The sequence below is a fragment of the Aquarana catesbeiana genome, linkage group LG07, assembly GCF_042186555.1.
Source record: "Aquarana catesbeiana isolate 2022-GZ linkage group LG07, ASM4218655v1, whole genome shotgun sequence".
In the NCBI taxonomy this organism is placed as follows: domain Eukaryota; kingdom Metazoa; phylum Chordata; class Amphibia; order Anura; family Ranidae; genus Aquarana; species Aquarana catesbeiana.
Window position 1 is genome coordinate 275,424,342 of NC_133330.1, and position 14,103 is coordinate 275,438,444.

The following is a 14,103-nucleotide window of genomic DNA, read 5'->3' on the forward strand; positions in this document are numbered from 1 at the left end:
GTTTCCTGCTTAAGTTTCATTTTAAGGAGGAGAATCTACTGATGGCCTGTTGCGAGTTGTTGGGCAGTCTCTCTCTTGGGAGACGAAAAGGTAGGGGGTGCTACCCAGTTATTGGAGTTGTCTTGAAAGAACTCATTGTCCATTACCTTGATGAATTCTTTGTCTTCCATTGAAGGAGCCAGTATGTAATCTTCACTGGTTGTATTAAACACTGTAGAGCCGACGTCGTCATCGTGGCAGGAGAAAGGGCTTGTGTTACCTGAGATACCATGTTGCCATCCGTGGCTGGCTATCTTCTCTTTCACCCAGTAGTGATGTGGGCATGGCTCAAAGTAAGTGTTTCGGCCATTTGGCAGAACATTTGTCTTGAATGACGAAATGTTGGTAGGTCTCTTCATTTTGCCTATACAGACGTTACCTATGATGACCCACCCTTGATCCATGTGCTGAGCAAATGGGGCATCTGGGGGTCCACTGACTTGTCTTTGTACCTTGTGAACTCTTAGAATGTCTCTTCCTAACAGAAGAAGGATCTGAGCATCTTTGTCAAGCGGCGTTATCTCATTTGCTATTACCTTCAGGTGAGGGTGATGGAAAGCAGCAGCTGGAGTAGGGATTATCTTCCCTGTTAGCACTCACCAAGTGTAGGTAGGGGTAATTGCAAGTTACCTTTGAGAGAAGATACCATGAGCCCTTCTTCCAGAAACCTCTGTAGTTCCACTACAGGTACCCAAGGTGTAAGGATGAGCTTCGCCTTTTTATTTTAAATAGATTAAACAGTTCTGATTTTTCAAGCGATCTATTGCTCTGATCGTCTAGGATAGCATAAGCCTTTAGAGTCTTTTCTGGTTGGTCCTTGTGGTATATGTTCACCAAGCACATTTTAGCACAGGACTTATCGCAACGGTTTTCTCCACAAACTTCAGTGCAGGATGAATAAATTATGGCAGAATTAGGCACTTGGTCTGTATTCTCCCCGCCATGTGTTAACCTGGGAGGAGCGTTAGCAGGTTGTGCAGAGCTGGGCTCAAGCGGATGGAGGGCTTGCACATGCTCTTCGGAGCCACACTCTATGCACTTGATGGACACACTACAGTCCCTTGCAAAATGTTTGGTAGAAGCACAGCACCTGAAACATACCCTAAATGTCTTTAAAAGCTCTTTACGCTCTTCAAGAGGCCTTTTCCTAAAGCCGATACATTTTTTGAGGGGGTGTGGCTTCTTGTGAATGGGACACTCTCTGTTAGGGTTTTCAATCTTCCTACTCTGTCTGTCCATGGCCACAGCTGTGGTAGGAGTGGGAAGGATGTCAGTCTTTTTTACGGATGCTGGGCCTCTACGGCTTCTATAGTTGCCCTGAAGACTGGTACTCTTAGGAAATGGTGAGAAGAGACTGTACTCACCGTAGGAAAAACTTGGATCATTCTTGGTCTCTGCGATTTTCCTGATGAAGTTGCAGAAGAAAGAGAATGGAGGGAAGGAAACCTTGTTCTCTTTTTTGTACGATGATCCTAGTGCAGACCATTTCTCTTGTAAACCATACGGGAGCTTGGAGACGATTGGGTTTACCCCTCTTGCAGTGTCAAGGTAACTGAGTCCAGGTAGTTTTGGGTCTACCTTGGCTAGCTGAAGCTCAAGGAGAAGGTCACTCAGTCTCTGGAACTCAATGTTGTCCTTACCAGATATCTTTGGGAAAGTTTCCAGATGCATTAACAAAGGCATTTTCTATAGCTTCTGGACTGCCATAATTTTGCTCTATGCAGCTATGAGGCTTGCTGTAGGATTGTCCATGAAAACTGATCTTAATGGCTTAACAAGTGCAGCAGATAGAGGACCAAGCCATCTAATCAGCAGATCCAATTCTTGAGCCGCTGTAATGCCAAGATCGTTGATTGCAGTTCTGAAAGCACATTTCCAACTTCTGTAGTTCTCGGGTTGGTCATCAAAACTTGTAAGACCAGTCTTTGTGAGCTCTCTGCGAAGTATGTACCTCACAAACTCTGCTGTCCCAGTTGTCTTTGCCTTTATGTGAGATGTTGTTGGCTGAATGGTGCTGATTGCACTATCTTTGACATCGTTGTTAAAGGACACAGGGAAATATGGTGCAGCAGATGCGTTTAGGTGAGTTGCTTGCTTGAAGTCAGTTGTTCCAATGGTACGTTGATTCGATGCTGTACCGATGACAGGAAATTGATGACTTGCTTGCAGCTTGCTCTGATGCTCTGTGACGTAAGAAGGAAGGTTAGGTAGGCAGGCAGGAAATGCATTGGAGTGATTTTGCGTGCAGGAAGTTGCTGGAACCTATTTAACTTGAAGCTGTGAAGGAGTTTCTATGTTGTCAGGAGCACTGGAGACAATGGAATGTACACTGCAGTGGCTTAGGACATAGTCTTTAGTGCGTTTGAGGGGATCTTCTATATCTGCTATGTTTAGGTTGATGCTGTCTTTCTCACTTGCACCTTCGTCCACACTGATAGCTTGCTCTAGGACCCTTAGCTTTGCCATAGCTGCATCATGTTTACACTGTTCATTTAAGATTTCTATTGTTGCTTTTTGACGTGCGGTCTGAGTTTCCAACTCTGCTCTCTTTTCTGCATATGCGACCTGGACCTTGCTGGCTTCTGCTTCAGCGCGGGCACTAATACGACGCTCACTGAGTGTTGAGTGTCTTGAACTATGACTTCTAGAAGACCTTTTAGAATGTCTGGTGGAAACAGATCTGTGAGATGCAGTGTCCTGTAGAAGCTCTATCTTTGCTTCTGCCTTTAATTTGGTTTGCTGGATAAAACTCTCTTTCCAGATTAAGAGCCTTTAAATTCTTTAATTCCTCGAGTGAAAGTTCTGTGTTCATATTTTGTAAGACATTAATGAACTTGTCACTGGTAAGCTGATAGAGCTCATAAGAGATAGAGAGTTGTTTAATGGCACCCTCTAGTGTCAGTAGTTCATGTTCAACAGACACTGTATTTGATTCAGAAGCAATCTTTTCCCAAAATAGTTTCAAGCTATTAAACAAGTCAGTTTTTAAAGTGGTGTTCTGGCAGAAATTATACTTTTTAAATAAAAATACCCCTATAATACACAAGCTTAATGTATTCGAGTAAAGTTAGTCTGTAAACTAAGGTCTGTTTTGTTAGTTTATAGCAGTAGTTTGTTATTTTATAAACTTACAGCAGGCCGTGGCCATCTTAAGTGTGGGCATCTGAAGCCAGGCTGTATTTCTTCCTGGATCTCATCCTTGCAGATCTCGCACATGCTCAGTGCAGCACAAGCAGTGTAATAGGTTTCAGGTCAGGTTTCCATAGCAACGGCAGTGTCAGAGGAAGTTGCCGCCCCTTCCCAGAAGGCATTGCAAACAGGAAATGATGCGATGGGCCGCGGCCAGGGAGGAGGACGTGAAAAATGAATACAGCATATATATAGTAAGTGCTGAGAAAAAAAATTAAAAAATATCCAATTCGTTTACAGTGCACAGTTTAGTGAGGGATGCTGAAGAGTTGTAAAAGTGGGTGGAACTCCACTTTAAGGCTTCATAATTCTCCATCACTTTCCAGGTGGGTTTGACTGAGCGTTTGGATAAGTCAGTTGGCTCAGTGTCTTGTGCTGGGGTTGCTGTATATTCACATTGAGAGCTGTGGTAACTCATGCTGACACAGGAGGACAATGGCTGAGTGATAAGCAGGCAGAATCTGTGTGCTGTAATATGACACCATGCAGCCTGGTCTCAGGTTATGAAGATTCCATGTGCTGCTGACTCATTTTTTTCTTGCAATGAGGGCAGTAAATCTTGTCTGTATCAGTACTGTAATGCAGAAATCTTGCTATTAGGCTGTGGAGTTTTTCTACTGTTCTGACTCAACGACAAAGCCATAAACTTTATCTTCAGCTTCGCATAGGGCTTACACGATCAGGTGATCTATTTATCCCTTGCATCAATTCAGACAACTTAACTCAATTAATAACTCACTGTATGGAAAGACAGACAATGGATCCTCTCGAATGTTCCGTTTAATGATGGATATTCATAGGTAGAAAAACGTTGAAGTTGTAAGCCACATGTAAAGATGTTACAGCAATGAGGTATACTGTGCACAATGAAGAGAGGAAGGGGAGGAAGGGGAGGAGAATATACAGAACTACAGTGGGAGAGAGAGTTCAGATAGACAGAGGCAACAACTCTTAAAGACACAGAGCATAATAAATCACATAGTGTAACACAACACTGTGGCATTGTTTATTCCAACTGAATCCAGGATATTTCTCTCGCACTGGCCACAATCTGCCCCCCCTAAAGTCTGAAGGACAGTAAACCGGCCCTTTGTTTAGAGAGTTTGGAGACCTCTGCTATAGAGCAATGCGTGTCAGCCCAGCACAAGATGAAGACGGACTGGCTACAAAGACATTTTTACTTTGTATATTTTGCTTATTATCACTTTGGGCCTGATGCTCAGAAATGCAGATATTCTCCACAGCCATTTATCAAATGAAGACCTTTTAGAGGGATCTTTTTGGTGGCTAAGAGGAACTAACTTTAATTCTTGATACATGAAGTCTTTTTTAACTTGGCTGTTGCTATATTGAAGAATTCTGAGAGTGTCTTACCTTCATGAGGTCTCTGTGATGCTCCAACACACTGCATGTTGTTTGCCAAGTATCTTGGTAGCACTCCCAAGGGTCTACCCTGCATTACAAAATAACCTGTTAGCCATCAGAGTTCATTCACATATAGATATCCTGTCATCAAGAATTCTTGCACTACAGATAACCTATCTTCTTCCAGAATTCTTTTTCTACAGAGGACGAGCTGTCGCCCTCCAGAATTCCTGCACCTACAGCTAACCTATCCTCTTTAAAAATTCCTGTACTACAGATAAAACATCTTCCTCCAGAATTCCTGCACCTGTACTGTAGATAACCTATCTTCCTTCAGGATTTTTGGGCTAGAATAATATGGGGGGTGATTTACTAGAACTGGAGAGTGCAAAATCTGGTGCAGCTCTGCATAGAAACCAATCAGCATCCAGGTATATTTTTCAAAGCTTAATTGAACAAGTTGAAGTTAGAAGCAGTTTGGCTACCATGCACAGCTGCACCAGATTTGGCACTCTCCAGTTTTAGTAAATTAACCCCTTTGTCTTCTTTCAGAACTCCTTTACCTACAAATAACCTGTCCTCCTCCAGAATTCCTGTACCTGCATGTAACTTGCTGTCCTCCCTCAGATCACCTTCATTTACATAAAACCTGCTGTCCTCCTCTAGATCTCATGTATTTACATACTGTATAACCTGTCCTCCTTCAGAATTCCTGTACCTAAATATAACCTGTCCTCCTCCAGAATTTCTTCACTACAAATAACCTCTCCTTCTCCAGAATTTCCCTACCTGCATGTAGGCAGGTTGTAATTAGGGATGAGCCGAACACCCCCCCCCAATTTGGTTCGCACCAGAACATGCAAACAGGCAAAACATTTCTACGAATAAGCGAACACCATTAAAGTCTATGGGACATGAACATGAAAAATCAAAAGTGCTCATTTTAAAGGCTTATATGCAAGTTATTGCCATAAAAAGTATATGGGGAGCAGGGTCCTACCCCAGGGGACATGTATCAATGCAAAAAAAAGTTTTAAAAAACGGCCATTTTTTCAGGAGCAGTGATTTTAATAATGCTTAAAGTGAAACAATAAAAATTAAATATTCCTTTAAATATTGTGCCTGGGGGTGTCCTTAGTATGCCTGTAAAGTAACGCATCTTTCCCGTGTTTAGAACAATACCAAACCAAAATGACATTTCTAATGGAAAAAATCTAATTTAAAACTGCTCGTAGCTTTAATTAATTGTTGTATCCCGGCAACATAGATAAAAATCATTGAAAAAAACGGCATGGGTTCCCCCCCAGTCCATTATCAGGCCCTTTGGGTCTGGTATGAATATTAAAGTGGGAGTCCGGCGACCAATCTTTTTTTTTTTTTTAGGTCATTGAGACACTTTGCTAATCCCAAAATAATACTCACAGTTTGGGTGTAATATTTCCACCTCTGTCTGTTTTCGTACTGAAGAATAACTTTAAAAATGTGATGCTGGCTGTTTCCATCTTGCTTGTGGGCATGTGAATCCCACAAGCATTGATTTCCTGGATGCGGTGAATGCTGTTCATTCACAGCTTGTTCACAAGCATGATCATTGTTCCCGCACTGAATCTTGGGAAGCCTGACACTAAGCTCCCAGGAGACAGTGCGGCGCCGGGGAAAGGCAATAAACACGCCTACTACCATGGGAGGAGAGACAGGAAGTGCCACAATAAAGTACAATATAAAGGTAATTACAGCAATAAAAAAACATTTCGTGCGGCATTTGAACATCTATGCAATTAACTGAAGGGGGTAAGATTAAGTTAAAAATTTGAGTGGAACCCCGCTTTAAGGGGAACTCTGCACCAAAATAAAAAAAAAGCAAAATGCATGGGGGTCACCCCAAAATTCATACCAGGCCCTGTAGGTCTGGTACGGATATTAAGGGGAACCCAGCCACAATTAAAAAAAAAAAAAATGAGGTGGGGTCCCCTCAAAATCATACCAGACCCTTATTCGAGCATGCAACCTGGCAGGCCACAGGAAAAGGAGGGGGACAAGAGAGCACCCCCCTCCTGAACCGTACCAGGCCACATGCCCTTAACATGGGGAGGATGCTTTAGGGTCCCCCCCAAATCAACTTCTCCCCACAACTCTTGCCCGGTGGTTGTGAAGGTCTGTGGGAGGGGGGCTTATCGGAATCTGGAAGCCCCCTTTAACAAGGGGACCCCCAGATCCCGGCCCCCCCCTATGAAAGGGTTGTGGGGATGAGGCCCTTGTCCCCATCAATATGGGGACAAGGTGATTTGGGAGGACCCCAAAGTACCCTCCCCATGTTGAGGGCATGTGGCCTGATATGGTTCAGGAAGGGGGGGTACTTCCCCATCCCCCCCTTTTCCTGCGGCCTGCCAGGTTGCATGCTCGGATAAGGATCTGGTATGGATTTTGGGGGGGACCACTACGCCATTTTTTAAAATATATTTGGAGCAGGGTTCCCCTTAATATCCATACCAGACCTGAAGGGCCTGGTATGGATTTTGGAGGGACCCCCACGCATTTTTTATTTTAATTTTGGTGCAGGGTTCCTCTTAATATTCATACCAGACCCAAAGAGCCTGGTAATGGACTGGGGGGGAACCCATGCCATTTTTTTCAATGATTTTTATCTATATTGCCAGGATCTGACAATTCATTACAGCCACGAGCAGTTTTAAATTACTTTTTTTTTTTAGAAATCTCATTTTGCTGTGGCATTGTTCTAAACATGGGCATTATTAAAAGCACTGCTCCCTAAAAAAGGCCGGTTTTTAAAACTTTTTTCCATTGATACATGTCCCCTGGGGTGGGACCTGGGTCCCCATACATTTTTTTTGGCAATAACTTGCATATAAGCCTTTAAAATGAGCACTTTTGGTTTTTCATGTTAGTGTCCCATAGACTTTCGAATTTGCCATGAACACCGCATAATGTTTGTTGTTCTGCGAACAGGCGATAAAGGCAAATAACAGCATGGACTACCACCCCATAGAGGAATGCCCGGGCAGCCACACAACTAAAGTTAAGATTAGGGAATGGACATTGTTCATATTGGACAGGTCCTCTGGTAGCAAGGGGGTCGTTGTATGGCTCCCTCCTTAGTGGTCAGTTTCCAATAGCAACCAGAACCGAATCCACGTTAGGGAGATTTATGGCCTGGTCACATAGGTACAGGAAGTGAAGTAGTTAATATCGAGCATGCATGAGGTCCACGTTAGTGCTCCGCAGCACCCCATTCTGTTACTGGGAGTGAGGTAACAGAGGTATGCTGGACTGGTGCAGTGGGTACAGGCTCAGCACGTCCCTCCTAATGCAACATACATCAGATACAGTGTGCAGTGACCTGGCACAGCACTTATCCGAGGAACTCTGTATTATTACTACACACAATGTAAAGGCTCATCTCCAAGTCAGGGAACTGCCTTAATGTTATATTCTTCACAAGACCGTAGTCTCTGCCTGGTCCCAGGCATTGATGAGCGTGCTCCGTGTGAAAGGTACCGCCGCGTGCAGAGCAAGTAGACCCCGCCCACTTGCATATAACCTGTCCCCTTCAAGAATTCCTGCTCTACAGCTATCCTGTCCTTCTCCAGATTTGTAACCCAAAATAACCTGTTCTTTTCCAGAATTTATGTATCTGTATATAACCTATCCTCTTCCAGAATTCCAATATCTACAGATAGCCTATCCTAATTTAGAATTTCTGAAGTTACAAATAACCTGTCTACATCTTGAATTGCTACTCCTACAGATAAAATGTATACCTCCTGAATACTTGCACTTAAAGGTATACGGTCCTTTCTATAATTCCTATACTTAGAGATAACCTTATCTAAAGTCCTCTTGGTTATAGTAGAAGAAGAATTTTCATGGTGCCAACAATGAACCAAACATTTGCATAAGGTAAAATGACAAACTTTTTTTTTTTTACATCCTAAGGTAAAATCTAGCATAAAAGCTGAATTTTCCAAACATAGAAAAGCACGGTAAACAATACAATTCCAAGTCAATGGTGTTGAGCTAAATCGCCTTAGGTACTCGCTTCTATATTTTTTGCTTGGTTTGCCTTCAACATGAAGTTTATAGTACCAGGGGCATAACTATATTAGTATGAAATAGTTTGCCCCTGCTACTATAAACTTCCAGATGAAGCCAATCCAGGAGAAAAGTGTAGAAGATAGTCATTTTAACTTGGTTGGTTCATTGGTGGCACCATGAAAATCAGGATTACTACAGGATCTACTATAACCAAGAGTTTTCTATATATTTGGGATGCGGTACCTCCTTCCCTCTACTCAGTTCTACCTATTGTATTTATCTAAAGTCCTACACTTACAGATAGCCTGTACTACTCTAGAATGCTTACACCTACAAACTAACTTTCTTTCTTCAGAATTGCTACACCTACAGATTACCTGTCATCATTTAGAAACCTGACAGAAGCTTAAATTAGGCAAATCTGAAACAGTAAATGTATAAGACAAAACACAACAACCTCTCTTCATTTTACTCTCTAAATATCTAGGTCCTAATTCCCTGATTACATGACCTTTGCTTACCGAATCCAGTCTGAGTTCTGCACAGCCAGCTGACACATGCTGAGACGATGCCGACTTGAAACCAGGCCCTAAAGAGTAAACAGGGTTTGAAATTATGATGTGTAAAATTTATTGAAAACAATTTAATCTGATCCTTGTATTTTAGGGCTGTTAGAAGCTGTTGGCGTGAAAGAAATGAGGATCACAGAAATTCTTCTCTTTTCATTAGGCTAAAGCTTTAAAGATAGAATAAGTAGTTTTTTCAGCATTGGCTAATATACATAGCAGCTTAAATAATGGAAATCAAATTCCAAAGAGTTGCATGTCTCCATATATTTAACCCAGTTTTGTACAAATCAGAAGTACACAATACCATTAGAGACCAGATAAAATATCAAATACTATTTCTTAAATTGTTAGCCAATACACCAAAACTAGGACATAACAGAAGAAATAGGTAGATGGAGAAAAGTTACAAGGGATGGTTTAAGCAGACCTTGCAGTATAATGCATGGTCCACATACATTGTCCAGGCTTCTTCTCTTGAATAAATAGCTTTCTAATACTAGGTCAAAATAAAAAAGGTAGATTTATATTTAGTGTAGTCCATCTTCCACATTGCTGGGTGTGACAGCATCATTATTACAGGAAGATTCCTGTGAAAAGCAGGGAAGGCCACTCCAGTATTTCCTCGTGGGATTTGGACTGCTCTATATTCCCCAGGATCTAATCGGAAGTAGAGTGACATCATCCTCATCTAGGCACAGTGGGTAGAAGACAGGTGTAAGGTAGGTATAAAATCTAAGTTCTTTACAGGTAGCTTTTGGACCTACTATCAGCAGGCAATGTACTGTATATAGAGGGAAGGAGCCCAGACAATAAACGTGGCTCTTGCACTGCACTGCAAGGTCCGCTTTAAGCATCGCTTGCGCCTTTTGTCTATCTTCTAGTTCTGGCAATCCCATATTGGCTAATATATTAAAAGATGGTATTTGATCTTTTATCTGATCTCTAATAGCATTCTGTACTTTTGTTTTGTACTACAAGGTCAGATTTTATAAAAACTTGAGAAATAATTGAACTATTTTTCATAGCTGGAAATCATTTTTCATGTTTAACATTTGCAGACAATGAAAAATGGGCCCTGATTAGGGATGAGCTGAGTAATTTTGCCAAAACGGATTCTGAAGTAGAACTGCCAACTTGTCCTTGCGGAAATTTTGTTGTAAATTATTGGACTGCTTATGCAAAATATGCTTGAAAAAAAAGCACATGCCTTTGTTTTCTTAGAAATTTTGTAATCACCATTACAGCACTAACATGGTGATCAATAGCTTTGTTAAAAAATAAATCAAATGCTAACCTTAACCCTTTGTTTATAAACCCTGTTATGTGAATGCCATATCAGAGCTGACATGGAGATCACATGACTTTATTAACAAACAAAGATTTAGAGTTAGCATGAAGGTTCCTCTCGTCTTCAATATCTAACATGATGTTCCCTACTAATTAGGGGCTTTTTTTGGTACCTGGTTCCTAACCTTCAGAAAAAACACCAAAACCACCTAAATTTCACCTTCCCAATTGTTTTCAATGAATATAGCTAAAACTGCATAATTTTTGTGAAAACTTGAGCTTTTCACTGAACCTTCACAGAAGCAAAAATGTATAGTTACGATCATGCCTAATGTTTATTGCATATAAATTAATTGAACCCTCTTCTTTAAAATGCTACTGGTCTGGCTATCATGATGATCCAATTGCTTTTTTAATAAAGGTGAACTTTTTTGGAGTGCGGCTATCCAGCGTTCTATTTTTCCATTATCTCTGTTGCAAACAGAGCCAGCACCCTGCCTGATTGCGGAGACAGTTGTTCTTAGGAGAGGTGATCACTTTGGAGCGGTGCTCTCCCATGATCCAATGGCTTTAGTAAGCTTCATTAGCTTTTTCAGGCATATGGACTCTAATGAGGTCAGAGGCTATTGGGCTGCTGGCTTTTTCATTAGTTTAACAATGGCAATATCACAGAGAGCTGTCCATATCCACTCAGACAAGGAGTGGCCACATTGTGCAGAAGCGTATCGGAGGATGCATGGAGGCACAGGTATCACAGAACCACAAATGGTGCACTAGGAGTTGCTAGATGACATGGGGCACACTAGGAGACACAGGAAGCATAGTGCACTTGTGTGCACTAAATTCAATAGATATCATAGGATTCTCTGAGGTGCTTTGGAGTCACAGAACACATGGGGTGCACTGGGGTCACTAGGTGACACAGGATGTTCAGTGGTACATCTGGAGTGACTGGGGTACACTGGAGTAATTAAATGATACTGGATTCTCAGAGGTGCACTTGAGTCATGGAGCACAAAGGGGGCGCACAGGAGTCACTAGATGACACTTGGATGCTCAGGGGTTCAACTGAGAAGGGGGGGTTAATAAGCACAATAGGAATCAAGGGGTTCTCCGAGGCCTCTCTGGAGGGCCGAGGACTCATGAGGATACAGGTAAGGCCTGCAACAGGGGGGCTTGGTTGTAGCATGGTGATGCACTGCTTAAATGCTGAGTCACACATCATAGTTACATACATAGTTACATAGTAGGTGAGGCTGAAAAAAGACACAAGTCCATCAAGTCCAACCTATGTGTGTGATTATATGTCAGTATTAAATCGTATATCCCTGTATGTTGCGCTCGTTCAGGTGCCTATCTAATAGTTTTTTGAAACTATCGATGCCCCCTGCTGAGACCACCGCCTATGGACGGGAATTCCACATCCTTGCCACTCTTACAGTTAAGAACCCTCTACATCAACTCACAATTTCGCATGGCACTACTAAGAAGATCTGTTTCCTGATTTGTCACAGTGCCAGTAATCTGGGTACGAACCAGAACTACCAGCAGTCGCATGCAGAAGTGGAGACCATTCTCTAAATCCCCAGAGAAGTAAGCGCCTCTGCATCCGTTGATGTCCTTGTTTCAATGGAAAGCTGAAATTGATTTTTTCCTGGAGGGGAGCCAATACATCAGATACGGGGACCTAGGATCTTTCTTCTGGCCCAAGCCCTTCCAGTCAATTAGGTACTTAAAGGAGTAATAAACCCTCAGTGTTATTTAGCTTAACATTGAGCACAATAAAATTAACATTCCCCAGTAAACTATTTGTTAATCTTCTTAGCCAAACACTTGCAGTTTACAACTTTCAATGTTGCTGGCTCTTGCTCTTTCAGTGCTCCTTTCCTACACTTCCTGTCTTCACAGGAAAGAGTTAACAGTAGACAGTGCAGTCTTCAGCTAGTGTTTTTGGCTTGGAATGGGGAGGGGGGAGGATAAGGGAGGAGCAGGGGAGTACGTTGCCATCTCTGGCTAGGGGGCTCTGTGTTTCTATTGATGAACGGAGTGTAGGGAGACACAACTCTAGATCGGGTATGCAAAGGTGGTTCCATAGGATGCTGCAAGAGGAAGGAGTCAGCTTAAAACAGAAATCCTGGAGCAGCGGTCTTGACACCAGCTTAAACCGAAACACAGGCAAGGATTAAATGATAAAGAAGCCACATACACAGTAAATGATTAAATCAGCAGCTGAAAGTGCTTAAAAACTGAGGGTTTAATATCACTTCAATCACAAATAAAAAAATGCTAAATCAGCTGCATGCAAGAGTAGCAAGAGAAAGGCACTGCAAGAGAAAGGCACTCTTGAAACAGGAAAACCTTGAACAGTGATCATGGAAATAGCTTAAACTGAAACATAGGCAAGTATTTAAAGATAAAGAAGATGCATGCTCAGTAAGTAACTTAATCCACTTTCCCGAAAGTGCCTAAAAAATATGAGGATTTAACATCATGGTTTTGCACAAGAAAGATTGGTTTCCAGGGTTTGGTGAAGTTTGTATTATTGAGCTGAATCAGCTGGGTGAATAGCTACAGATCAAGGACAAGAGAATTTATTCATGGTCAGAGGTTTCAGCAGTGACATATGGAAAGAAAGAAGGTAACTTGAGATTTGGTGGCAAAGTTTGCAGCAGACTGAATTGATCTTTGTGGTGATGACACAAGGTCTGATATAACATGAGGCAACGTTCAGAGAGGGATCCTTGACATGAATGTTTTGGTGGCATACCAAACCCCATCCACTAAATTTGGGTAGTCTTTCTACATAGCAAAGAGTATAAGAATCATCAGGGAAGAAGGAAATGGCAAAAAAGATATGAATTCTTGACTTCTTGATGCTAATATTAGAATAGGTTTTATGAGCAAATTCTGCATGAAGCAGCAGGGCAACTTAATCATCATTATGGGCAGCCAAAAGGGCAAGATATTGTTCCAAGGACTGATTGATCCTTTCAGTTTGTTCATTAGTCTGAGGCAGAGAAAAACTGCAAAGAGTTATCCAGAGACTTACAGAGACCTTCCCCAATGCGGACAGTAAATTGGAAACCACAGTCAGAGGTTATGTGAGCTGCCATGCCATGAGGCCTGATGATATTCTAGATGAAGATGGGTGCCAAGGGTGCTGTTGAGTGCAGCAAGGGAAGTGGTACCATCTTTGAAAAGTGGTCTACCACTACCTAAGCAATCATACAACCATCAGAAAAAGAGAGGTTTGTAATAAAGTTTATAAAGAGGTGGTGCACTAGAGTCAGTAGATAAGCAGGATGCTCTAGGGGTGCACTGGGGTCACTACATGACACAAGATACTCAAGGGTGCACGTGGAGTGATTAGGGCACACAGGGAGCATTGGAATTACCAAATAACACTGAATACTTAGGGCTTCACTGGAGTCATGGGGCACACAGGAGTCATTAGGGCCCTGGTATGCAACCTACAGCCCTTTGCCACTTATTGTGCAGTCCTTGGGGTTCCTGCAGAGGGTACCCTGTTTTGTCTTGCTTAGGTAATTGCTCAGGCCAGTGAATGAAAAATATTCTTTAGACTGGCTTCTAGTAGTTAAAT

The 14,103-nt window shown here is 42.1% G+C and overlaps 1 protein-coding gene across 1 annotated transcript in view; it reads right to left on the minus strand.

Moving 5' to 3' along the window:
• Window positions 1-14,103, minus strand: part of NMNAT2 (nicotinamide nucleotide adenylyltransferase 2) — a 116,487-nt gene that overhangs the window by 18,263 nt on the left and 84,121 nt on the right. Inside the window, exons 3-4 of the mRNA XM_073593365.1 lie at window positions 9,168-9,235; window positions 4,603-4,681 (exon numbers count right to left, since the gene is read on the minus strand). Of these exons, the coding sequence (XP_073449466.1) occupies window positions 4,603-4,681; window positions 9,168-9,235 (147 nt within the window). The remainder of the gene's footprint in view (window positions 1-4,602; window positions 4,682-9,167; window positions 9,236-14,103) is intronic.